Source organism: Pelodiscus sinensis, chromosome 2, assembly GCF_052426305.1.
Source record: "Pelodiscus sinensis isolate ZL-2025 chromosome 2, ASM5242630v1, whole genome shotgun sequence".
NCBI lineage: Eukaryota > Metazoa > Chordata > Testudines > Trionychidae > Pelodiscus > Pelodiscus sinensis.
Window position 1 is genome coordinate 262,689,650 of NC_143053.1, and position 26,205 is coordinate 262,715,854.

General features: G+C 47.1%; 2 protein-coding genes across 4 annotated transcripts in view; both read right to left on the bottom strand.

Moving 5' to 3' along the window:
* LOC149525497 (uncharacterized) overlaps positions 1–17,795 on the bottom strand; it is a 48,252-nt gene extending 30,457 nt beyond the window's left edge. The window contains exons 1-2 of one of the 2 annotated variants that reach the window (XM_089775943.1): positions 15,814–17,795; positions 2,800–2,926 (exon numbers count right to left, since the gene is read on the bottom strand). In XM_089775943.1, the coding sequence (XP_089632069.1) occupies positions 2,800–2,926; positions 15,814–17,553 (1,867 nt within the window). In that variant the 5' untranslated portion in view covers positions 17,554–17,795. Of the gene's footprint in view, positions 1–2,799; positions 2,927–15,597 lie in introns of both variants that reach the window. The other variant, XM_089775942.1, reaches the window with a different exon arrangement.
* LOC112545555 (stonustoxin subunit alpha-like) overlaps positions 1–26,205 on the bottom strand; it is a 298,534-nt gene that overhangs the window by 50,410 nt on the left and 221,919 nt on the right. The gene's annotated exons all lie outside the window — the stretch shown is intronic.

The following is a 26,205-nucleotide window of genomic DNA, read 5'->3' on the forward strand; positions in this document are numbered from 1 at the left end:
TCGAACTAGGGTGGCTAGTGTAGACATACCCTGAGAAACTGACAAAGAGCTGAAATCACTAGGTTTGGCCCAGAGCCAGACCCATTGTGGAAGCAGGAGCCAGTGGTCAGAAGGGTGACTGGTAGGAGCAGCAGCAGGTGGGAATGAGTGGACAACAGGAGCAGCACACAGGTGGCATTGCCACATGTTCAATGAGTGAAGACATCAGGGTGATGTGTCTGGTCTGCACTGCCTGGACAGAGCTGTAAGTGGGGTGTTTGAAGTGGGGTTGGACTAAAGGCTTTGTGCTGCAGACTGGGCATGGCACCTTGCTTACTGATTTCTTTCATGTTATGGGTTTTCTTTGTTTATGTGGGGTCATGTGGGTTGACGCTAGATTACTGTGATTAAACAGACTGTTTCTATCTCCGACTCAGTGCTTGTGAGTAGGGGAGAATTGCCTCTAGAGGCACCCAGTGGGTAGACTGGAATTTTTGGAGTTTACTGGGTGGGGACTCGAGCCAGATTGTCACCTTATTGAAAGAATCTCCCTAGATACTGAACCCAGCCCTTCTGGCTGCTGACTGCTACTGGCAAAAGGGTTCTAGATCTAGATCTAGAGCTGGATTTCTTAAACTATAGTCAAGTACAGGCAGTCCCCGGGTTACGTACAAGATAGGGACTGTAGGTTTGTTCTTAAGTTGAATCTGTATGTAAGTCGGAACTGGCGTCCAGATTCAGCCGCTGCTGAAACTGACCGCCAGTTCTGACTTACATACAGAATCAACTTAAGAACCCCAGGCGTCCCCAAGTCAGCTGCTGCTGAAACTGATCAGCAGCTGATTCCAGGAAGCCCGGGGCAGAGCAACTCTGCCTGGGGCTTCCTGTAGTCAGCGCTGGTCAGTTTCAGCAGAAGCTGACTTGGGGACGCCTGGGGCAGAACAGCTGGGGTGCTGCTGGGTTGCTCCAGTAGCGCCGCTCCTGGGTGCTACTGGACCAACCTAGCAGCACTCCATCTGCTCTGCCCCAGGCGTCCTGATTCAGCCGCTGCTGAAACTGACCAGCAGCGGCTGAATCAGGACCTGGGGCAGAGCAGCTGGGGTGCTGCCGGGTTGGTCCAGTAGTGCCCAGAGCGGGCGCTGCAGGACCAATCAGCAGCGCCCCAGCTGCTCTGCCCCAGAGTCCAAAACAAAAGCCTGGTCTGCTGGGGGGGGGGGAGCACACTAGCTGCCCCCCCCCCCCCAGCAGACCAGGGACACGGGGAGCAAAGCCTCAGAGGCGCGGGACCCCCCTGCGGCTGCGGCTTCAGTCCGGGAGCCTGTGGTCTGCTGGGGGGGGGGCAGCTAGTGTGCTCCCCCCCCCCCAGCAGACCAGGCTTTTGTTTTGGACTCTGGGGCAGAGCAGCTGGGGCGCTGCCGATTGGTCCTGCAGCGCCCGCTCTGGGCACTACTGGACCAACCCGGCAGCACCCCAGCTGCTCTGCCCCAGGTCCTGATTCAGCCGCTGCTGGTCAGTTTCAGCAGTGTCTGAATCTGGACGCCAGTTCCGACTTACATACAGATTCAACTTAAGAACAAACCTACAGTCCCTATCTTGTACGGAAGTCGGGGCGAGAAAGCCCCGTTCGTAAGCTGCTCCGGTGCCCCTGGTCTGCTGGAGACCGTCTCCAGCAGACCAGGGGCACCGGGCGGGTTCCCGCGCTTCTGAGGCTTTGCTCTAGCAAAGCCTCTGAGGCGCGGGACCCCCCCGCGGCTGCGGCTTCAGTCCGGGAGCCTGTGGTCTGCTGGGGACGGTCCCCAGCAGACCACAGGCACCCAGATTGAAGCGGCAGCAGCGGCGGTTCCCCGCACCTCTGAGGCTTTGCTCTGGCAAAGCCTCAGAAGCGCGGGAACCCGCCCGGTGCCCCTGGTCTGCTGGAGACGGTCTCCAGCAGACCAGGGGCACTGGAGCAGCTTACGAACGGGGCTTTCTCGCCCCGACTTCCGGGGCGAGAAAGCCCCATTCGTAAGTGCGGATCCGACATAAGTCAGATCCGCGTAAGTCGGGGACTGCCTGTAGTAAGTGTTGTATTTATTATTTGCTATCAGTTCTGCCACTTTACATTTCATATTAATTTAGATGGTATTTCCTTAATGATAACTACTCAAACTATGTTGTTTATCATTTATCTAGAAATGAGATCTCCTAGAATTTTATATTTCATTAAGCAATATAATTTCTTTCTTTACAGTCAGTGTACTATTAATTTAATATTCTTATTTCGTTGTTCAATTTTAATTTCCAATTTGATAAAAAAAAGGATTTTTATGTTATGCTTCAATAAACAAATTTCTTTATTCAATTATTAAATTTTCTTGTCTATCTTTAGTCACAGTGCATATGAAATGAACTCTTATGCACTTATTTACTGTAAGATAAAGAAGGTTTTCTAAAAGGTGTCAGCTAATATGGTTTTAAAAATATCTTTTTTTCCTAGTTGGGAAATCTCTTAGGTGATAAAGTGAGAGACATAATCCCTGGAATAGTGTGATAGTTATTGTCTCCTCACATTAGCAGTTTCACATTTTTAGTATTTACAATTATTTGTCATCCAACACTAACTTACTACACAGAGGGGTCCAACGAGCAGCCCACAGGTTGGATTCATCTTACAGGATGATTCCATCCTCTTTCCTAATCTGTCCACCCACAGAGCAGATGTGCTCTGCAAAATGGGGTCCTCTGCCCAGCATGGCCTCGCATGCACCGTATGTGTCAGGTCACATCACATGGAATCTTACCCCACAATAAATCACTGGGATCCGTGTTTTGTAGAGTTACCTGGGAGGATGGAGTCTGTGCGGCGGTCGTACAGCATCCCCAGCTGGAAAGGACGGCCCAGCGCCGGCATCGCAATGGCTGCTTCCTCAACCGAGGCCAGGCTTGTAACTGGGAGATTTGCCCACACCTAGAACACAAGGCCAATGTATTTACAGCTCACAGCACAGACCCTCGTGACGGCCCAGTTATCTGTATACGAGAGGTCTGCTTCCACTGCTGTTCATTATTCCGCACCTCACTACCATTACATCAGAGTGGAATGCACTGGCAGGGCTTGAACTATAGGCTGGTCTTTTTAAAAGTTATTGAAAAGTTTTGACCTGAAAGCAGGATAAAGAAGGCTGAGAGCAGCAGAGAACAATTTCAATCAAGTGTCATTGATATGAGTCAGGTAGCATAATATAGTAAAATCTAATTCCATGGACAAATTAGTGATAGACAAACCAGGAAGGTGTCATTTGATTTGTAAAACTCTACAGAATCATAATTTTAATGGCATCACCCTTTATGGTGTCGCAGAAGTGACTCTCTGTCTACTTGGCTCCCAGCCACAAGGCCGTCAGTTGGCAGACATTTTCATAATACAAAGTTGTCAGAAGTAGAATAATAGAATCATAGAATACTAGGACTGGAAGGGACCTCGAGAGATCATCGAGTCCAGTCCCCTGCCCACATGACAAGACCCAGTACTGTCTAGACCATCCCTGATAGACATTTATCTAACCTACTCTTACATATCTCCAGAGATGGGGATTCCACAACCTCCCTGGGCAATTTATTCCAGTGTTTGACCACCCTGACAGTTAGGAACTTTTTCCTAATGTCCAACCTAAACCTCCCTTGCTGCAGTTTAAGCCCATTGCTTCTTGTTCTATCCTCAGAGGCCAAGATGAACAAGTTTTCTCCCTCCTCCTTATGACACCCTTTTAGATATCTGAAAATGGCTATCATGTCCCCCCTCAATCTTCTCTTCTCTAAACTAAACAAACCCAATTCCTTCAGCCTTCCCTCATAGCTCATGTTCTCTAGACCTTTCATCATTCTTGTTACTCTTCTCTGGACCCTCTCCAATTTCTCCACATCTTTCTTGAAATGCGGTGCCCAGAACTGGACACAATACTCCAACTGAGGCTAACCATCTCAGAGTAAAGCGGAAGAATGACTTCTCGTGTCTTGCTCACAACATACCTGTTAATACATCCCAGAATCATGTTTGCTTTCTTTGCAAGAGCATCACACTGCTGACTCATATTCAGCTTGTGTTCCACTATAACCCCTAGATCCCTTTCTGCCGTTCTCCTTCCCAGACCGTCACTTCCCATTCTGTATCTGTGAAACTGATTGTTGCTTCCTAAGTGGAGCACTTTGCATTTGTCTTTATTAAACTTCATCCTATTTATCTCAGACCATTTTTCCAATTTGTCCAGGTCATTTTGAATGATGACCCTATCCTCCAGATTAGTTGCAATCCCTCCCAGCTTGGTATCATCTGCAAACTTAATAAGCGTACTTTCTTTACCAATATCTAAATTGTTGATGAAGATAGTGAACAGAGCCGGTCCCAAAACAGACCCCTGTGGAACCCCACTTGTTATACCTTTCCAGCAGGATTGTGAACCATTAATAACTACTCGCTGAGTACGGTTATCCAGCCAGTTATGCACCCACCTTATAGTAGCCCCATCTAAGTTGTATTTGCCTAGTTTATTGACAAGAATATCATGCGAGACCGTATCAAACGCCTTACTAAAGTCTAGGTATACCACATCCACCGCTTCTCCCCTATCCACAAGACTTGTTATCCTATCAAAGAAAGCTATCAGATTGGTTTGACATGATTTGTTCTTTACAAATCCATGCTGGCTGTTCCCTATCACCTTGCCACTTTCCAAGTGTTTACAGATGATTTCCTTAATTACTTGCTCCATTATCTTCCCTGGCACAGAAGTTAAACTAACTGGTCTGTAGTTTTCTGGGTTGTTCTTATTTCCCTTTTTATAGATGGGCAGTAGATTTGCCCTTTTCCAGTCCTCTGGAAAAGTAGTTGTAGTTTGTATCACTCAGTGACGCTGTTGGATTCCAATACGATCACACAAATCATTGTTGCAACCACTGTTCTATGTTTGCCCCAAATCATGTACAAAGTGGGCCAAGTGAGGTTCTATTGAAAGCTGGAGCTTCACTGAATCTCTTTATATTATCCATGTGCATGTGTCCTTTTTGTATTTGAAGTTATGACTCTTGAATTTACTTGTGGTTCAGATGTTTGCTTCTGGGAGACACCAAACAGGAAGCTTGTCCAGCCTGTTGTGTCCTGTGAATAGAAGTACTCGACTGACAATGGGCCATGGGAGGTGCCAGTCCTCATCTGAGGAGCTTTTCTGAGAATGTTGAGGCCAGCGGGGGAAGAATAGCTGCTGCCTGAAAAGGGCTGAGTCATGTCTGGGTAGAGGACATGCTCATGTGACAAATTCCATTTTATGGCTGCACTTTTCCACAGAGAGCAATGGGCTTCCCTCCACATGGCCAAGGATACCAAAAGGGCCCTGAAGTTTCCTACATTTTGTCTTTAATTAGGATTCTCCACCTAGAATCATGGAACCATACAGCTGGAAGAGACATCAGGAGGTCATCAAGTCCAGCCCCCTACCCAACACAGGACCAGTCCCAACTAAATCATCCCAGCCAGGGCTCTGTCAAGCTGAGACTTAAAAACCTCTAGGGATGAAGATTCCACCCCCTCCCTAGGTAACGCATTCCAGTACTTCACCACCATACTAGTGAAATAATTTTTCCTAATATTCAACCTACATCTCTTCCTCTGTAACTTCAGACCATTGCTCCTTGTTCTGCCATCCATTTCTACTGAGAACAGCCTTTCTCCATCCTCTTGGGAACCTCCCTTCAGGAAGTTGAAGGCTGCTATCAAATCCCACCTCACTCTTTGCTGCTGCAAACTAAACAGACCCAAATCCCTCAGCCTCTCCTCGTAGGTCATATGCTCCAGCCCCCTAATCAGTTTGGTTGCCTTCTGCTAGACCCTCTCCAATGTGTCCACATCCTTCTTGTAATTGCTCCAGATGTGGCCTCACCAGAGCCAAATAAAGGAAAATAATCGCTTCCCTAGATCTGCTGGCAATGCTCCCTAGGGAACCCAGCCCAGTGCTTCACTACCCTCCTAGGGAAATGGTTTTTCCTAATATCCAACCTGGACCTCTCCCACCACAACTTGAGACCATTGCTCCTTGTTCTGCCATCTGTCACTACTGAGAACAGCCTCTCTCCATCCTCTTTGGAACCTCCCTTCAGGAAGTTGAAGGCTGATATCAAATCCCCCCTCACTCTTCTCTTCTGAAGACTAAACAACCCCAAATCCCTCAGCCTCTCCTCATAAGTCATATGCTACAGCCCCCTAATCAGTTTGGTTGCCCTCCGCTGGACCCTCTCCAATGCGTCCACATCCTTTTTGTAGTGGGGGGCCCAGAACTGGACACAATACTCCAGATGTGGCCTCACCAGAGTCGAATAAAGGGAAATAATGACATCTCTGGATCTGCTGGCAATGCTCCTCCTAATGCAATCTAATATGCCATTAGCCTTCTTGGCTACCAGGGCGCCCTGTTGACTCATGTCCAGTTTCTCATCCACTGTAATCCCCAGGTCCTTTGCTGCAGAACTGCTACTTAGCCATTCAGTTCCTAGCCTGTAACAATGCTTGGGATTCTTCAGTCCAAAGTTCAGGATTCTACACTTGTCCTTATTGAATTTCATCAGATTTCTTTTGGCCCAATCCTCTAATCTATCTAGGTCACTCTGAACCCTATCCCTGCCCTCAGGGTATCCACCTCTCCCCCTAGCTTAGTGTCATCCACAAACTCGCTGATGGTGTATTCCATCCGCTCACCCAGGTCATTAATAAAAATGTTCAACAAAACTGGACCTCGAACTGATCCTTGGGGCTCTCCACTAGAAACCAACCACCAACCTGACAGTGAGCCATTGATCACTACCCATTGGGCTCGACAGTCTAGCCAGCTTTCTATCCATCTTATGGTCCATTTATCCAATCCATATTCCCTTAACTTTCTGGCAAGAATATTGTGGGAGACCGTATCAAAAGCTTTGCTATAGTCAAGGTATATCACATTCACCAACTTTTCCATGTCTATAGAGCCAGTTACCTCATCATATAAGCTGAGAAAATGTGATGGAGTCTAGTTGAGCTCCTACAACCTTGAGAGCCCGTTTGGGCAGCAATTTGGTTTTAGACGGTTGATATGGAATCCAAGGCTGAGTAGTAGAGTGATAGTCTTGTTGACCATGTCCTGGGTATCTCGATATGATGTGCCTTTGATAAGGTGATTGTCCAAATACAGAATGATTATCACCCCTACACCTTGGAGGTATGCTACTACGACAGCTAGGGTTTTTGAGAAGACTCTTGGTGCTATTGATAAGCCAAATGGAAAGACTTGATATTGTTGGTGGTCAGTTCCTTATGTAAGATGTAGGAAATGTCTGTGTGCTGGGTGGATCATTATATGAAAATAGGCATCTTGGAGGCTGAGGGCTGAGAATCAGTCTCTGTTGTCTAATGCCAATATGAGATCATCTTGAACCTTCAATATATTATGTATTTGTTGAGTTTTCTGAGCTCTAATATGGTCTTCACCCCATGTCGTCTTCTGTGTGAGGAAGTATTTTGAATAAAACCCTCCTCCTTGTTAGCCCAAAGGGACTGGTTCTATGGCCTTGATTTGTAGCACCTGTTGAACCTCTGATTGTAGGAGGTTTTTGTGAGGGGGTCCCTGAAGAAGGACAGGGAAGGAGGTGGGTAGGGGAAATATATGTGAAAAGTAAGGAGTAGCCCAGACTGATGATATCTAAGACCCACTGGTTGGATTTTATCTCAGGTCATTGTTAGAAAAAGGACCATAGCCAATGGGTAAATTGAAGGTTGGATGCTGTAGATGGTGGTTTAGTGGGGATGTTTCTTGAGCCCTCGACTAAATCTTCAAAACTGCTGCTTTGGCATGGATGGTTGATTTACATAAGATTGTTGCTGATTATGTAGTCTGTGCTTTTGTTGTCTGTGCCTTTGTCTGAAGTTGTATGGCCAGTTAGACTGCTTATATGACTCTCTTGGCCTTGAGATGGAGGTATTCCTCTGGCATTTATTTGGCAGGGTATACATCCCCAGTGTCATAATGGGATAAGAGGGAAGGTCCTTTCATGAATTGAGAGCTGGTTAAAAGACAAGAAACAAAGGGTAAGAATACATGGTAAGTTTTCAGCATGGAGAGCTAGGGGGACCCTCAAGGGTCAGTCCTGGGACCAATCCTATTCAACTTAGAATCATAGAATCATAGAATAATAGGACTGGAAGGGACCTCAAGAGGTCAACGAGTCCAGCCCCCCGCCCTCAAGGCAGGACCAAGCTCCGTCTACACCATCCCTGACAGATGTCTATCTAACCTGTTCTTAAATATCTCCAGAGAGGGAGATTCCACCACTCCCTTGGCAATTTATTCCAATATTTGACCACCCTGACAGTTAGGAATTTTTTCCTAATGTCCAATCTAAACCTCCCCTGCTGCACTTTAAGCCCATTACTCCTTGTCCTGTCCTCAGAAACCAAGAGGAACAAATTTTCTCCTTCCTCCTTGTGACACCCTTTTAGATATTTGAAAACCGCTATCATGTCCCCCCTTAATCTTCTTTTTTCCAAACTAAACAAGCCCAGTTCATGAAGCCTGGCTTCATAGGTCATGTTCCCTAGACCTTTAATCATTCTTGTCGCTCTTCTCTGTACCCTTTCCAATTTCTCCACATCTTTCTTGAAATGTGGCACCCAGAACTGGACACAGTACTCCAGCTGAGGCCTAACTAGTGCAGAGTAGAGCGACAGAATGACTTCACGAGTTTTGCTTACAACACACCTGTTGATACAACCTAGAATCATATTTGCTTTTTTTGCAACAGCATCACACTGTTGACTCATATTCAACTTGTGGTCCACTATGACCCCTAGATCCCTTTCCGCCATGCTCCTTCCTAGACAGTCACTTCCCATCTTGTATGTATGGAACTGATTGTTCCTTCCTAAGTAGAGCACTTTGCATTTCTCTTTATTAAACCTCATCCTGTTTACCTCTGACCATTTCTCTAACTTGCTAAGGACATTTTGAATTATGTCCCTATCCTCCAAAGAAGTTGCAACCCCACCCAGTTTGGTATCATCTACAAACTTAATAAGCGTACTCTCTATCCCAATATCTACATCATTGATGAAGATATTGAACAGTACGGGTCCCAAAACAGACCCTTGCGGAACTCCACTTGTTATCCCTTTCCAGCAGGATTTAGAACCGTTAACCACAACTCTCTGACTATGGTTATCCAGCCAATTATGCACCCACCTTATCGTGGCCCTATCTAAGTTATATTTGGCTAGTTTATCAATAAGAATATCATGCGAGACTGTATCAAATGCCTTACTAAAGTCTAGGTATATGACATCCACCGCTTCTCCCTTATCCACAAGGCTCGTTATCCTATCAAAGAAAGCTATCAGATTAGTTTGGCATGACTTGTTCTTCACAAACCCATGCTGGCTATTCCCTATCACTTTATTACCTTCCAAGTGTTTACATATGATTTCCTTAATTACCTGCTCCATTATCTTCCCTGGGACAGACGTTAAACTGACCGGTCTGTAGTTTCCTGGGTTGTTCTTATTCCCCTTTTTATAGATGGCCGTAATATTTGCCCTTTTCCAGTCTTCTGGAATCTCCCCTGTCTGCCATGATTTTTCAGAAATCATAGCTAAAGGCTCAGATACCTCCTCTATCAGCTCCTTGAGTATCCTGGGATGCATTTCATCAGGACCTGGTGACTTGCTGACATCTAACTTTCCTAAGTGATTTTTAACTTGTTCTTTGTGTATCCTATCTTCTAAACTTACCCTCTCTCGGCTTGTATTCACTACGTTAGGCACACCTCCAGACTTCTCGGTGAAGACCGAAACAAAGAAGTCATTGAGCATCTCCGCCATTTCCAAGTTTCCTGTTACTGCTTCTCCCTCCTCACTAAGCAGTGGGCCTACCCTGTCCTTGGTCTTCCTCTTGCTTTTAATGTATTTATAAAAGGTCTTCTTGTTTCCCTTTATGCCTGTAGCTAGTTTGATCTCATTTTGTGCCTTTGCCTTTCTAATCTTGCCCCTGCATTCCCGTGTTGCTTGCCTATATTCATCCTTTGTTATTTATCCTAGTTTCCACTTTTTATAGGACTCCTTTTTTATTTTGAGATCATGCAAGATCTCCTTGTTAAGCCAAGCTGGTCTTTTGCCATATTTTCTGTCTTTCCTACACAGCGGAATTGTTTGCTTTTGGGCCCTTAACAACGTCCCTTTGAAATACTTCCAACTCTCCTCAGTTGTTTTTCCCTTCAGTCTTGCTTCACATGGGACCTTACCTACAAGTTCTCTGAGCTTATCAAAATCTGCCTTCCTGAAATCCATTACCTCAATTGTGCTGGTCTCCCTTCTACCTTTCCTTAAGATCATGAACTCTATTATTTCACGATCACTATCTCCTATACTGTCTTCCACTTTCAAGTTCTCAACTAGTTCCTCCCTATTTGTTAAAACCAAATCCAGAACAGCTTCTCCTCTGGTAGCTTTTTCAAACTTCTGAAACAGAAAGTTGTCTCCAATGCAGTCCAGAAACTTATTGGATAGCCTGTGCCCCGCTGTGTTAGTTTCCCAACATATGTCTGGATAGTTGAAGTCCCCCATCACCACCAAATCTTGGGCTTTGGATAGTTTTGTTAATTGTTTAAAAAAGGCCTCATCCACCTCTTCCACCTGGCTAGGTGGCCTGTAGTAGACTCCTAGCATGACATCACCCTAGTTTTTTACCCCTTTTAGCTTAACCCAGAGACTCTCTACACAGCTATCTCCTACGTTCATCTCCACTTCAGTCCAAGTGTGTACATTTTTAATATACAAGGCAACCCCTCCTCCCTTTTTTCCCTGTCTGTCCTTCCTGAGCAAGCCGTACCCTTCCATACCAACATTCCAATCATGCGTCCCATCCCACCAGGTTTTTGTAATACCAATGATATCATAGTTGTATTTATTGGTTAGCAATTCCAGTTCTTCCTGCTTATTACCCATACTTCTCGCATTTGTATATAGGCATCTAAGATACTGATTTGATCTTGCCTCCCTGTTGTGCCCTGACCCTCCTTTCTCCTTGCCATTATAGGCCGTAGTCCTCCCCATTTCCCCCATCTCCCAGTCCTGCACATTCAGCACTTACCTGTGGGCTTTGCTCACCTGTCCCCGTCTAACCTAGTTTAAAGCCCTCCTCTTACTTATTTATAAATGATCTAGAGAAAGGGGTAAACAGTGAGGTGGAAAAATTTTCGGATGATTCCAAACTGCTCGAGAGAGTTAAGACCAAAGCAGACTGTGAAGAGCTTCAAAAAGATTTCACCAACCTAAGTGATTGGGCAACAAAATGGCAAATGAAATTTAATGTTGATAAATGTAAAGTAATGCACACTGGAAACAAATAATCCCAACTATACATACTATATGATGGGGACTAATTTGGCTACAATGCCTCAAGAGAGAGAGAGATCTTAGAGTCATTGTGGATAGTTCTCTGAACACAGCCACTCAGGTTACGTCTACAATATGGAATTTTTTGCGGAAAAGCAGATGGGCTCTTTCGGAAGCTCTGTAAACCTCGTTTCACGAGGAAGAAGGGCTCTTCTGAAAGAGGTTTTTCTGAAATTTGGCCCAACATAGATGGGCCAAATTTTGAAAAAGCCACTTCTGAAAAAATAACCAGAAAAAGGTACACAAATTGTGGAATGCAATTTGCATACCTTTTTCCAAAAAAGAAGTGTAGTGTAGACGTATCCTCAGTGTGCCGCAGCAGTCAGAAAAGCAAATAGAATATTAGGAATCATTTAAAAAGGGACAGAGAATAAGACAGAAAATATGTTTCTATATAAATTCATGGTTCACCCCCATCTTAAATACTGTGTACAGATGTGGTTGCCTCATCTCACAAAAGATCTATTGGCATTAGAAAAGTTTCAGAAAAGAGCAACAAAAATGATTAGGGGTTTGAAATGGGTGCCATATGAGGAGAGACTAATAGGGCTGTGATATTTCAGCTTGGAAAAGAGAAGACTAAGGGGGACATGAGAGAGGTCTATAAAATCATGACTGGTGTGGAAAAAGTGAATAAGGATGTAGTTGGGGGGTAGCAGGAGTGGCTTTGTGAGCTGCACTTTTGGGGGTTGAAGAGCTGCATGGGGCTTGCAAGCCGAGGGTTGGCCACAGCTGATCTAGATGATCGTGACTCCCAGGGAAGGTGTCTCTGTGCTAGTGAGGAGAGTTGGGACAAAAAAACTTTGTGATGCTGTGTCTGCCTCACTCATTGATATTGATGGTGCTGGAGATCCGGGGGAAAATATTGAATGGACAGACGATGCCGGTGAATGCAGTGCTCATCAGACATCAGCCTGAATATGCTGACTGGGTACCGGGGTGTGTCTTGGTGCATGCTTATGTGGTGCCATCTTGGTTGGTGCCAATGATGGTTCCATCAGAGCCAGAGGCAGCATTGGCGTCGGTGCCCCAGGAGGTGGCAATCGGCACAGGTCAGCTTTGATGCCGTCTTCTGTGCTGATTTCGTTGTAGTTTTAGGCGCCGCATCAGGTGTCGGTGCTGATATTGATGCCAGTGCTGAGGACTGGTGCCTAGATTCTGAAGCACACATTTATGAGGTGCACTGTGCTTCGTCAGCACGGTGCTGGAAGTGCTGGGCTTATTGGCAGACCTTGCTCCAGAGGAGCTCAGTGCCAAGGCCAGGGGTCTGTCTGGAGAAGTCCTGGCCTTTGTCTTTGCCCTGTCTGATGAGGAGGAGGGATGGTTCTTGTCTGAGATTGGGAGATTTTCCCTCTCTTGAGTCCTCGTTGAAACAGGGGAGTCGTCTCGAGCTGTCTGGAGGGACTTTTCATAGGGGAGAGTCTTAAAGCTGGGATTTAGTTGAGATTGGTCCTGCCTAGGGAAGCGGGCTGGACTTGATGACCATCTAAGGTCTCTTCCGGTTCTATGGTTCTATGATTCTAAGGTGGTTGGCTCAGTCCTGTCTTGTTTATGTGGTGAGATTAGAGCAATGAGGGCACCTCTGGGAGCCATGGCATTATATACAAGAGGAATGCCTTCCTCTCCTTCTCTCAGGCATTGTATACAAGAAGAATGCCTGTTAGAGACAGGCACAGTATCTCTGCATGAGTCACATCTCTTGAATCCTGATGAGCCAGACATCTTCAACTGGAGAGAGTGCAGGAAAACCAACTTTAATTTTTTTTAAAAAAAATTAAAGAAAAAATAGGGAGAAGAATTCAAAAACTTGGAAAAGAATAAAAACTAAAGAAGTTTAACTTTTTTGATGTTTTACATCTGAGGAGGGTGACTGCAAAGGAGCTCCTCTGCTGTCGAGGATAATAATAAGTTCTTCAATCCATCAGAAAAAGGTCGAACATGATCCAATGTCTGGAAGCTGAAGACAGACAAATTTATACTGTACGTTTTTAGCAGTGAGAGTAATTAATCAGTGGGACAATTTATGAAGGACTGTGGTGGATTCTCCATCTCGAACCATTTTTAAATTAAAACAGGATGTTTTCCAAAAGATATGCTCTATACTGTGGAACAGGTCTCTAGCTTGTGTTATACAGAAGGTCAGACCAGGTGATCACAGTGGTCCCTTCTGTTCTTGGAATCTAAGAAGCTGTGGTTTAGCCCTTTGTTCCTAGCTATCTCATCTTGAAATTATAAGATAAAGCTTGGCATCCATCAATTTTACCCTATAGAGATAAACCAAGAAAAATACTTACATTGATAATAGCAATTTACAGATAGGCAAAACAGGAAAAATGCTCTGGACATTATATTAGTGTTGATTTGAATAAATATACTTTGCATATTTTGACACATGATGTTGGATCCCATATAATTTTGCACAACTATAAACATTTACACAAATGAAAGTTGCAAAACAATGCTTGACAATTAAAAATCATTATCCATAGGAATTAAAGAAACATAACAATTGAATTCTGCTAAGTCTATTGATTTATGGGCTTGTGTTTGGCTGTGTCTAAACAAGCCCTCTGCGGAAGCCTGGTTCTCAGGAGAGTCAAGTTCTTTTGCTTGCCTAAACAATGACAGAGCTGCATATGGCTCTGAGGGAGTAGAGAGTGACCTTGTCATGGAGGATGCCAGGATGACGATAGGGTCTCCACCAGACGTGCAAGAGGAGGGAGAGAGGGAGGCTGGCAGGGAAGGCCAGTTGTGTGAGGGGGGAAACAGAATGAAGAATGCCTGTGACACAGTCAGGCTGGAGAGCTGCAAGAGGGCAGATCTGTTAGCCACAGGGGATACGTGTAGACGACACGGCTCTGTTGACGGAGCCATGGAATCTAGACACACCCAGGATGTGAAAGGCCTCTTCAGTATTAGCTGAAATGGGACCACTCAGGTCAGTGAGGGACACCTGATGTCTATTATGGCCTGCTGAAGCCTTTAACCCCCATCCTTTGGGCACAGATGGAGGGGGAGGGAGAGACAGGGGCAATGAGAGGCTGTGCTCTTCCCACAGGAGAACAGCCACACCGGAGTCTCTGCTGCAGGAAGAGCTGACACCCCAGGGCAACTGACAGGATGACGCCCTGCACCAGTGAGAAGACAACAAAGGGTTCTCCTGTGGGCTTTTGTTCATGAGACTGTTTCCTTTATGTCTGGTGAAGTGCCACCCCCTTAGGCCAACTTTTAGGTCTTCCCTAAATGAGCACAGCCAGGGAAAGGCAAACCCTGCCCTGAGTGGGGGCTGTTTACCCCAGGCCCACCAACACCAGAGGGGGAAGTGACAATGTGGTAAGAGAAAGCAGGTGCCTTGCTGTCACCGAATGTGGGGGAGTCACCAGGCCCCGCACCCCCATCCACAGCCAGACGTGACTCTCAGGCAGCAGGTAGAAGAGAAGTGTTATTGGTTCCCAGGGACACAGCATAGCACTGACTTGTTGTTAGAGGGACTAGGAGCAGATAATACAACCCATCTTGGGGGCAGGGGGCCCAGAGCCCCAGACCTAGGCCCCTACCCCAGCCCACCAGGCCAGTGAGGCTCCCTTCTCCTTAAACCAGCTGAAAACTAACCTACACCCCCAGCAACTGGCACAGCACCCAGGCTGCCTCCCCTTTGTTCAGAGTTCCAGGCAAGGCGTCACCTGATTGAATTCTCCAACTAGCTCAGGTGTCAGGCCAGCCAGGGCCATTGCCTGCGGGCTTCCCGTTAGGAGGCCTTCCCCCAGAAACCCATCCCCCGTTGGGCACTGCGCACGCACGCGTGCACACACACACACACACACAGAGTCAATGGAGAGCCGCACAGGACAGTAAGATTCATGGCACAATGAAGCAAGCGGTAAATGTAAAACAGAATGACATTGTGGCTACACAACTGAATGCAGTCCCTGCTACATCACACTTGGCACATGGTGAAGAGGACAGAGAGGGGAGACAATGACTGCGTCAGTGCAGGCGATGGAAGAGTGGGAGGAGAGGGCAGCCTGGAGAAGAAGAATAGCCCCCAACACTGATTGGCTGGAAAAGACACGAGGACCAGATGCCAGGATGAGAGGCAGTGAGCAGGCAGGTGATATTGGAAATGTGCGCTTAAAGTTATACGTATGCACATTTATTGCATTTTCTCTTACCTTTGGAGTTGAAATAGATGTCTCCTCACTTGGGTCACTCACAGCCCCGTCTGCACACACAGCCGACACCCGGAATCTGTAGAGCGTCTGAGCAGTCAGGCCTTGTATGGTACAGGACTTGGTTCTCTGTCCCGTCCTTTGTTCCAGCCATTTAGATTTTCCCTCATCACTCTTGTCTCCAGCCTCCTCTCTGTATTGCACCTTGTACTCGCTTACACTGACTCCATCTCCAATGACACATGGACTCTCCCAGCTCAGGGTGACGGCAGATGATTGTACAGTCTCTGCTACAGGTTTCCCAGGGGGGCTGGTTGGAAGGGTCTTCACTGTGTCGCTCACGTCGCTGCTCTCGCTGAGCCCTGGTTTGCTCACGGCCGCGTATCGGAACTGGTACTGGGTGTTTGGACGGAGCCCTGTTACTGTGAGTGTCTCTTGTGTGTTACTGACATTCACAGCCACCCAGTTCTCCTGCCCGACAAGTCTGTACTCTGCCCGGTAGCCGCATATCTCAGCCCTGCCATAGGCTGCCGGTTTCAGTGTGAGCTGCACACGGTCATGTCGGACTCCACCAATCAGGAGAGGAAGAGGCTTTGATGGAGGCTGGAAGTCAGTGCTGAGCAGCTCTCTGTTTTCATACAGGTAAATGGAAGCACCTGGATTGGCCTTGTCTGGAACAGAGGCCACAATGAATCGGGTCTTCCCGTTAGATTTGTTGACCTGGGCAAAGTCAGAGAAGGACTTTACGGCTCTTTGGGCTTTTCTCCTTATCTTGTCATCCTCAAACCACTTTGCGGAGTTTGGCATTTCACCAGCAGGACCAGCTAGGGCTGGATCGAGAGTTTTCGTCACAAATTGTCTCCGCAGCCACAGATTCAGTTCTGAGAAGTAGGGTTCCTCGTTGTGCAATGAAGTGAGCGTGAGAGACACCACGAAGTTGTGCCTGGGGCTGAGAACTACGCGCTGTAGCTCACTCCTGGAGGATACAATTTCCACCCCCTCCAGCTCGGCAAGGTAGGAACTGACAAAATCCAGCTCTTCCTGTGTCTTATCCAGAAATTCATTGAGTTGCTGGGCACCAAATGGAGATTGCTCCTTGCTGGTTAAAATCTCCACCAGAGCCCCTTCCTCTGCTCCACCCCCACGGATTAAGGGCAAGGTTCTCGCGAGCTCTTTCTGGAAGCTCTGTCTGTGCTGTGTGCACAGCTTTCTGAACTGCTGGATTTTCCTCCCGATCTCGGGGAAGGCTGTAGCCGCTCTGTCTTTCACCATGTCATTGCACTGGATGTCGCACTCAGTCAGATGCTCCAGGGCACTTTGTGCATCATCAACCAGCACCGAGCTGATCTCACGCACCAGCTGAGTGGCTCTGGAATCCAGCTTGCTCAGGGGGTACAGCCAGACACGTACTGATACAGCCTTTTCCCCAGAGTCACCAAGCAGCTTAGGGAGAGTCGAATAAACTCCCAGGGCATCTTGATAAGAAACCGGATTGTTCTCCAGAGCAAAATCACCGTAAAATTTGCAACTGAAATTTTCATTTTTTTCTATTTCTTTGTTCTTCATTTCTCCAGACCCCTCTGCTACTCCAGAAACCTTTGGGATCTTTTCTACCATCAGCTTCATTTCTACCTCTACCTCTCTCACACTCTCTGATGAAGAAATTTCTCGATCAAAGACGAAGAAAGCCTGTGCCCCATACAGCACGGCCGTGACCACATGGGTGGCCGTGCCTTGGTCAAACACAGCAGGATAAGAGACATTCTCTGGTCCTAAATGGCTCATACTCAGCTCCTCGTAGCTGGTTGTTACTGCGTAGTAGAGAGCAACACGAGCTTGGTTCTTTGATTTCTTGGTATCACTTATAAATGCGGCAGATCCACCTATTTCCACCAACCCGCCCAGGACACTGGCCTTCAGGGACCCAGACAAATTGAGGGCAGAGGCCTTATCTTCCATGGTGTCAGATGCAATGATCTGGAATTCAGTCTTGGGATTTGGCTTTGTCACCACGTCATTCTTAAGAGCCTCGATGCCCCATAATGTGACACCTGGAAAATACCCCCCAAGGACATTGTCAGTGACCACTGGAGAGAATGAGAAATATTTTCAATTTATTTTAATAATATGACTGCATTTTTAAGACATGTAATGAGCAGAAAATACCATCCCTGGAGGCTCAAATCACTGTTGCCTGTTATCTGATTCTCTGTTTAGGGTGACCATATTTCCCTCCACCAAATACAGGACACCTGGCAAATTGCTTTGATTCAAGTGAATCCAACAGCAACCAATCAGCTTTGTAGCACTGGCTTTTAAAACAGCATTAAGCTGGCACAGACACCATTGAAAAACACACTGCATCATAAGAACATAAGAACGGCCGTACTGGGTCAGACCAAAGGTCCATCTAGCCCAGTATCCTGTCTGCCGACAGCGGCCAGCACCAGATGCCCCAGAGAGGGTGGACCGAAGACAATGATCAAGCGATTTGTCTCCTGCCATCCCTCTCCAGCCTCTGACAAAGAGAGGCCAAGGACACCATTTTATCCCCTGGCTAATAGCCTTTTATGGACCTAACCTCCATGAAATTAACTAGCTTCTCTTTAAACTCTGTTATAGTCCTAGCCTTCACAGCCTCCTCTGGCGAGGAGTTCCAAAGATTGACTATGTTCTGTGTGAAGAAGAACTTTCTTTTATCAGTTTTAAACCAGCTACCCATTAATTTCATTTGGTATCCTCTAGTTCTTCTATTAGAAGGTGGATTTTGGAAAGCTCAGAGATCTCATAGGTAAGGTTCCATGGGAATTGAGAATGAGGGGAAAAACAACTGAGGAGAGTTGGCAGTTTTTCAAAGGGACATTGTTAAGGGCCCAAAAGCAAGCTATTCCGCTGTGTTGGAAAATACGGCAAAAGACCACCTTGGCTTAACTACGAGATCTTGCATGACCTAAAAATAAAAAAAGGAGTCATATAAAAAATAGGAAGTTGGACAAATTACAAAGGATGAATATAGGCAAAGAGCACAGGAATGCAGGGGCAAGATTAGAAGGGAAAGGCACAGAATGAGCTCAAACTAGCTACGGGAATAAAGACAAACAAGAAGACTTTTTATAAATACATTAGAAGCAAGAGGAAGACCAAAGACAGGGTAGGCCCACTGCTCAGTGAGGAGGGAGAAGCAGTAACAGGAAACTTGGAAATGGCGGAGATGCTCAATGACTTCTTTGTTTCGGTCTTCACCGAGAAGTCTGTAGGAATGCCTAACATAGAATCATAGAATACTAGGACTGGAAGGAACCCAAGAGGTCATCGAGTCCAGTCTCCTGCCCTCATGGCAGGACCAAATACTTTCTAGACCATCCCTGATAGACATTTATCTAACCTACTCTTAAATATCTCCAGAGATGGAGATTCCACAACCTCTCTGGGCAATTTATTCCAGTGTTTGACCACCCTGACAGTTAGGAACCTTTTCCTAATGTCCAACCTAAACCTCCCTTGCTGCAGTTCAAGCCCATTGCTTCTTGTTCTATCCCCAGAGGCCAAGATGAACAAGTTTTCTCCCTCCTCCTTATGACACCCTTTTAGATACCTGAAAACTGCTATCATGTCCCCTCTTGGTCTTCTCCTTTCTAAACTAAACAAGCCCAATTCTTTCAGCCTTTCTTCATAGGTCATGTTCTCTAGACCTTTAATCATTCTTGTTGCTCTTCTCTGGACCCTCTCCAATTTCTCCACATCTTTCTTGAAATGTGTCAGCCGCTTTTCCGGAAAAACTTGCCAGCTGACTACACTGGCCGCCTGAATTTCTGCAAAAGCACTGACTTCCTACTGTAAGAAATCAGTGCTTTGTGCAGAAATACTATGCTGCTCCCATTCAGGCAAAAGTCCTAAGTTAGTTCGAATTAGTGCTGTAGTGTAGACAGGTGCCACAGGACTCCTCGTGGCTTTTGTTTTGCCATGGTAAGAGCAGGTCTCATGCTGGTATCCTGATGCCTCAGGGCAGGGGAAGCCATTCACAAAGTTCCAAGAAAGTGTCCTTCTGCATTCAGAAGTTCTGCAGCCATTGCCGCCGGCCCTGCTTCCCCTGCTGCTTTTCTGTACTTACCGCTTTTTAACCCTGAGGCACCCACTACCTAGCTCAATCATTTGCAAGGGGATGTCTTTGCCCTTTTTACATGCATTTTTCTTCCCCGCTCTGTCTTTTAATATTTCAGAATAACTCTTCTTTACTCGCAGTATATTTACCATTTAAAGCTTTTCTAAACATTTCTCTCTTTACGCACCTTTATAGAATAAGCCTTTTCTCTAAAGCTTTTTATCATGTGCTTACTAAACAATCTCCACTTTCTAAGGGTATGTCTACGCTACAAAGTTAATTCAAACTAACAGCCGTTAGTTCGAATTAACTTTCATAGGGGATACACATACAAACCGCTAGTTCGAATTTAATTTGAACTAGGTAACCCTCATTCCACGAGGACTAACGCCTAGTTCGAATTAACTAGTTCAAATTAAGGGCTGTGTAGCCACTTAATTCGAACGAGTGGGAGGCTAGCCCTCCCCAGCTTGCCCTGGTGGCCACTCTGGGCCAAACCAGGGAAACTCTTCTGCCCCCCTCCTGGCCCCAGAGCCCTTAAAGGGGCATGGTCTGGCTATGGTGCCCGTGCCAGTTGCAAGCCTGCCAGCACCCAGCCACCAGACCCTGCACCTAGCATGGGATGAGCCAGCCACCCGCTGCCACCCAGCCCTCCGCCTCTTCCCGGGACCAGGCTGGCGGCTCCCGGGAGCCTGCCCGGGGCTGCAAGTGGCGGGCGCCCACCTGGTCTAGTGCAGAGATCGTGGACCTCATTGAGGTTTGGGGGGAGGCCGCCAATGCCCACGATCTCCGCACTAGGCACAGGAACGCAGCAGTCTACAGCCGCATGGCTGCCAGCCTGGCCACCAGAGGCCACATGCGCAGCCAGGAGCACTTGCGGCTACTGGAGCAGCAGCTCCACACCCAGGAGCACTGGGTCTGCGAGGACCTGTGGCTGCGGCTGCGGCAGCGGAGCTTGCATGTGCTGGAGGAGCAGGGCCATGCCCTCCGAGGTCACCTCCAGATCCTGGTGGACAGGTTCCTGACTCCTCCTGCTCCAGCCACTGTGGCTGCCCCAGCTCTTGCTCCTCCTCCCACCCATGCTCCCCCTCCCTCTTCCTCCAAAACCCCCATCCCTCCTGCCCCACGCTCCACACCCACTCCCCCCTGATGCCCCCGCACCCACAGTGCTGTGAGATGGGAGGGCCAGCAGGACCCCAAACCCTGAGCTTTCCCTTCTCTTCCCTTCTCTTCCCTTCCTCCCCCTTGCAGCTTCCTCCTCCCAGGTTTCCCGCTCCCCTTTCCCACCCTCTCTTTCCTCCTTTCCCCTGTCTCCCCAGAGTTTCATTCCCCCTCCCCAGTTGTATTAAATAAAGAGAGTTTCTGTTTTTGAAAATGTCTTTTATTTGACATCAGGAAGGGGGGGCTAGGGAAGTGGAAGGACGAGAGGAGGAATGGGGCACAAGCCCCCCAGGGGGCAGACTGGGGAGACTGTTAGCACTCCTCAGAGTGGAAGCTCTCCCGCAGCGCCCCTGGATCCTGACATCCCCTCGATGGTCCTCCCGGATGGCAGCCTGCAGACAGTGCACCCAGGCTGCTGGCAACGTGTCCACAAGATGGAGCAGAGTCCCCGGGGGCAGGTCTGGTTCCATGTTGCAGAGTGCTGTGGTGCCCCAAGGGAGGGCAAGCAGAGCACTCCGACACAAACGCTTTGCTGTTCCTCAGCGAGGTGGACCAGCAAGCAGAGAAACCTGAGAACTGTCAGTCCGAGATGGGGGGATCGGGTCCCTTTAAGCACAGCCCTCAGCTAGCCTGAGGCAGCAGCTCCACGCTCTAAGTCTGACCCTGATGCCCTGCTGGCACTGGTTCCGGCCATCCTTACCTTCGATTCAGGGTCCACTCAATGTGGACGTGCTATTTCGAATTAGCAAAACGCTAATTCGAATTAGTTTTTAGGTCTAGATGCACTAATTCAAATTAGTTTATTTCGAATTAACTAATTTGAATTACATTAGTTCGAATTAGCGCTGTAGTGTAGACATACTCTAAACTATTTTGAAAGTTCCTTTTTTTCTGCCATGTTTTCTCTTTGAATTTCAAAATAACTCTTTTAAATGCTCTTTTCTTCACCTGCATTTTTATTTAATAAATTTAAAGGCTCCTCTCCCAACTTATCTTTAAATTTAATATTTTATAGCTTTTTAATTGCCCCAGGAAGATCTGAGTTACATGCTGACCTATCTGTGTGACTCGTCTCTTCAGATCTGAAGAACACTTAGTTTGATGAAACTGGTTTTCATCAACCACTCATCATAACATCTAGTGCAGGGCTGGGGAACTGTTTTTTGGACAGAAGGTTGATGACCCCCAGAAAAACCAGTCAAGGGCTGCTCTCAAGTGAGATGCCCACAAAACCCAAAATTCCTCTCTGACATGACAGTCCCCACATTCCCCTTGCACATGAGAGCCTGGGGGTCGAGCCTATTAGATTTTGTGTGCTTCAGTCCCATGGAAGGATTGAGGGGGTCGAGTCCTGAGCCTTGGAGGCCAGAACCTGGCACGCTTGGCAGGGGCGGATGAGAGTGCCGCGGGGCCGCGGGCAGCAAAATTTCACGGGCACCCCCCCTTTGACACAGCGCATATGCCGTGGTGCCAAGGCGCATGCACAGGGCCTCGGGAAGCGCGGGGTCCAGGGCAGCCGCCCCGCTCGCCCTGCCCTAAATCAGCCGCTGACGCTCGGGACTGCATCCAGCTGCCACACCTTAGGCTTCCTACCTCTGATCTAGTGTCTGGGAGGTGAGATGAGGACTGGGACTGCCTATGGAGCCGGCATTTCTGACTCTTTGTTAATCAGTGTGGCAAGATAGAAGTTGACTTTTGGTTTTGGTTTGGTATAATGTAATTATAGAAACCCCACCTGTGTGGAGTGAGTCTGTGCTCCAGCTCTGCTGTTTGCCCTGAGTCTGGTATTCTCAGCTGTGACCCACTGAGGCACAGTGACACCATCCCAAAGGAGCAAAGGCTTAAACAGGTTCTTCTGCTGAAAAGGCCCTGCAGGGTGGCTAAAGCCAGAGGTCTGTAAACAAGAAATACAAGTGGTGTTCAGTGCATCTGTACCTGGTATGAAAGCGTCGCTGCGGCAGTCGTACAGCATCCCCAGCCGGAGAGGGCGGCCCAGGGCTGGCATCTCAATTGTGGAATCTCCAATGTTAGCCATGGTGGTAGCTGAGAGGTTGATCCAGCCCTAAAACACACCAGCAGCCCAGTTACACAGACACAATGTGATCTCCTATCATTGTTCTCACCGTGTGAATTTTATCCTCTATGATCTTCAGATTCCTGTGGCACCTTATAAACTAACAGATTTATTGGTGCATAAGCTTTTGTGAGCAAAGACCCACTTTGTCAGATGCACGTAGTGGAAATTTCCAAATCTGACGAAGTGGGTCTTTGCCCACGAAAGCTTATGCGCCAATACACGGGACTTCTCATTGCTTTTGCAGACTCAGACTAACCCGGCTTGATCTTCAGATTGTTACAGAGTGAATCCATCAAGGATAACAGAAGGTGCAGCATCATAACAGCCAATCCATGGAGTTTGCTGAGCTACAGGTATTTCTCTAACCTGTGTTTAAAAACTTCCAGTGCTGGAGATTCCACAGCTGCCCCAAGCAATTTATTCCAATGTTCAACCACCCTGACAGGAAGCTTTTACTAATGTCCAACTGTCACAGACTCACAGGACTTGTGCTCACTCTTGGCTCTGTACACTCCCTGTTCAGTTCAGTGAGGGTACGTCTAAACTACATGGCTCCGTTGATGGAGCCATGTAGATTTGTTTGTTCGGCAAAGGGAAATGAAGCCGCAATTTAATTAATCGCGGCTTCATTTAAATTTACATGGCTGCTGCGCTGAGCTAACAAACAGCTGATCAGCTGTTTGTCGGCTCAGAGCGCTAGTCTGGACGCTCCCCTGCCGACATGAAAGCCCTTTATCGACCTCCCCGGTAAAGGGTTTTCAGGTTGACATGGGAGCATCCAGACTAGCGCGCTGAGCCGACAAACAGATGATCAGCGCGGCAGCCTTTTAAATGTAAATGAAGCTGCGATTATTTAAATCGCGGCTTCATTTCCCTTTGCCGATCAGCCTAATCTCATATGTTGACTCATATTCAGCTTCTCCTTTCCTTCAGAACTGTCACTTAGCCAGTTGATCTGCCTGTGGCAGTTCTTGGGATTCTTCTGTCCAAAGTGCAGGACACGGCATTTGTTCTTAGTGAACCTCATCAGATTTCAATTTGTCACTCTGCTCTCTCTCCCTACCCTCCAGTATCTATCTCTCGACCCAGTTCAGTGTCTTTCACAAACGTGCTGAGGGTGCAATCCAGCCCCTCATCCAGATTATTAATGCAGATAAAAGTTCAGATGGGTTGCCGTGTTAATCTGTAACTTTAGAAACAACAAGTAGTCCTGTAGCACCTTAGGGTTTGTCTACACTAGCCTGTCCGGTCACCATTTTTAAACCCCCTTAGTCTGAACTAACTGCCCGCGGCTAGACGTGGCAGTTAAGCGTTAATTTGAACTAAGCCCTTAGTTCGAATTAACTATTACATCTGATTCCATGAGGAGTTCCATGTTACACCTCATTCCATGAAGAGTAACAGTTAATTCAAACTAAGGGCTTAGTTTGAATTAACGTTTAACTGCTGCGTCTTGCCGCGGGCAGTTAGTTCGGACTAAGGGATTTAAAAATGGCAACCGGATGGGAATATGCAAATAAAGCCCAGGATATTTAAATCCCGGGCTTCATTTGCAATTTCGAATGCCTACATTAACCTCCATAGTTCGAACTAGAGGGCTAGTGAAGAAATACCCTTCGAGACTAACAAAAATACCATTATATAGTATCATGAGCTTTTGTGGGCACAACCCTCATCTTCAGATAAACAGTGTGGAGAGAAAATCACCTCCCAACCTTCTCATGTCCAGACCCTGCATGCCCATCCCCCTCATGTACTCTCCCTCCCTCCCAGATCACACACCTCCCGCAATAACAGTTTAAATACAGCACATTAAGGATTTCTCTTACGCCATATTGTCCATGTACAGTACCCTACAATGCTTTACAAATACAACAGCTTTAGTAATAGACTTTGTTTGCCCTTCATTATGGCAAACACCCAGGGTCTGGAAAATTCCATAATCTGGCATAGCCCATTTCCTAAAATTGCTGGATTAAAGAGCTTCAAGTGTGTAATCAGGAGACAATCCTAAGTGCAGAAGGAATTCAAAGTAAAGCACAGGGGCAGCAGGATAAACAACATGCACAAAAGAGAATTCAATGCAATGGATTGTATTAAAGATCCAGCTGCCCCTCCCTCCAGAAAACTAGACACACAGCAGCCTCTGGAATAACGTATTCCATCCAGCACTAAACACAAACTCTCGGGCTTAGTTAACTCTACATTTCTACAATTGGGAGAAAATGCAGTTTAGCTCCCAACACTTACTGCGCTGCTTTCTACAAAAGAATTGAAAGTCCAGCAGCTCGTCAAGACCTCGAGGCTGCATTAAACAGCCCAGCCCCAGAGCTGAGTGGCTCAGAGTTATTCCTGGAGACCAAGCTGTCCACAGGGAAGGAACAAGCACTGAATTCAGAAGTTTGCAGAGGCCATTAGAGTTACATTTGGATACAGGTATTGGCATCAGTCCTTACCTGGAGGGTCGATCCCCCGGCTTTAGTAGCACGAATAGGCAGAGTTCAGGGAACGTCACTGCTTTCTCAGCTGCTTCCCACTGCTCAGAGAAGGCAAAGAGCAAAACTGAAAGTGTAACTTGTCCTTGCATAAACTTAAAAAACAACCAATGGTCTGGTAGCACTTTATAGACGAACAAAACATGTACGTGGGATCATGAGCTTTCATGAGGACTGCCCACTTCTACAGATGACCAGAGTTTTTGCACTGTTTCTCAGAACGCCCTTAGTCACACAGCAGCTCTGTCCTGCTGAGGGTGGGGATGTGAAACCTAGTGAGACAAAGGTTCTGTCTGAAGGAGACCACCCAGAAGAATGTGCCTGGATACAAACCCCAAATCACAGAGGCACCAATGAGCTGGTAGGGTCACAATCCCAACCCCGCAACAGGTAGAGTAGGGTCAGTGTGTGAGGGTGGCAGAGATCAGAGAGATTCCAGGGTTTGATAAAATGGTGACAGTGGGAAACTTCAGATCCTAATACATGGACTGACCCAGAGTGCCATGAACAGGCCATCCCTGTGGGGCGTCTCAGCACTGACTCTGGCCCTGGCATCTTTCCTGATGCATTTTCCTTGTTTGGGATATTTTGTCATTCCTTTTCTCCTTGGCCATCACCAGGGCCCTCATCACTGCATTCACTTCTCCTGGATCAGGGACTTACACAGCGCACGTCTGTCAGCCTGTCAGCGCCAATCACAGTAAAGGGATCAATGCTGCTCATTGAATCATAGAATACTAGGACTAGAAGGACCTCGAGAGGTCATCAAGTCCAGT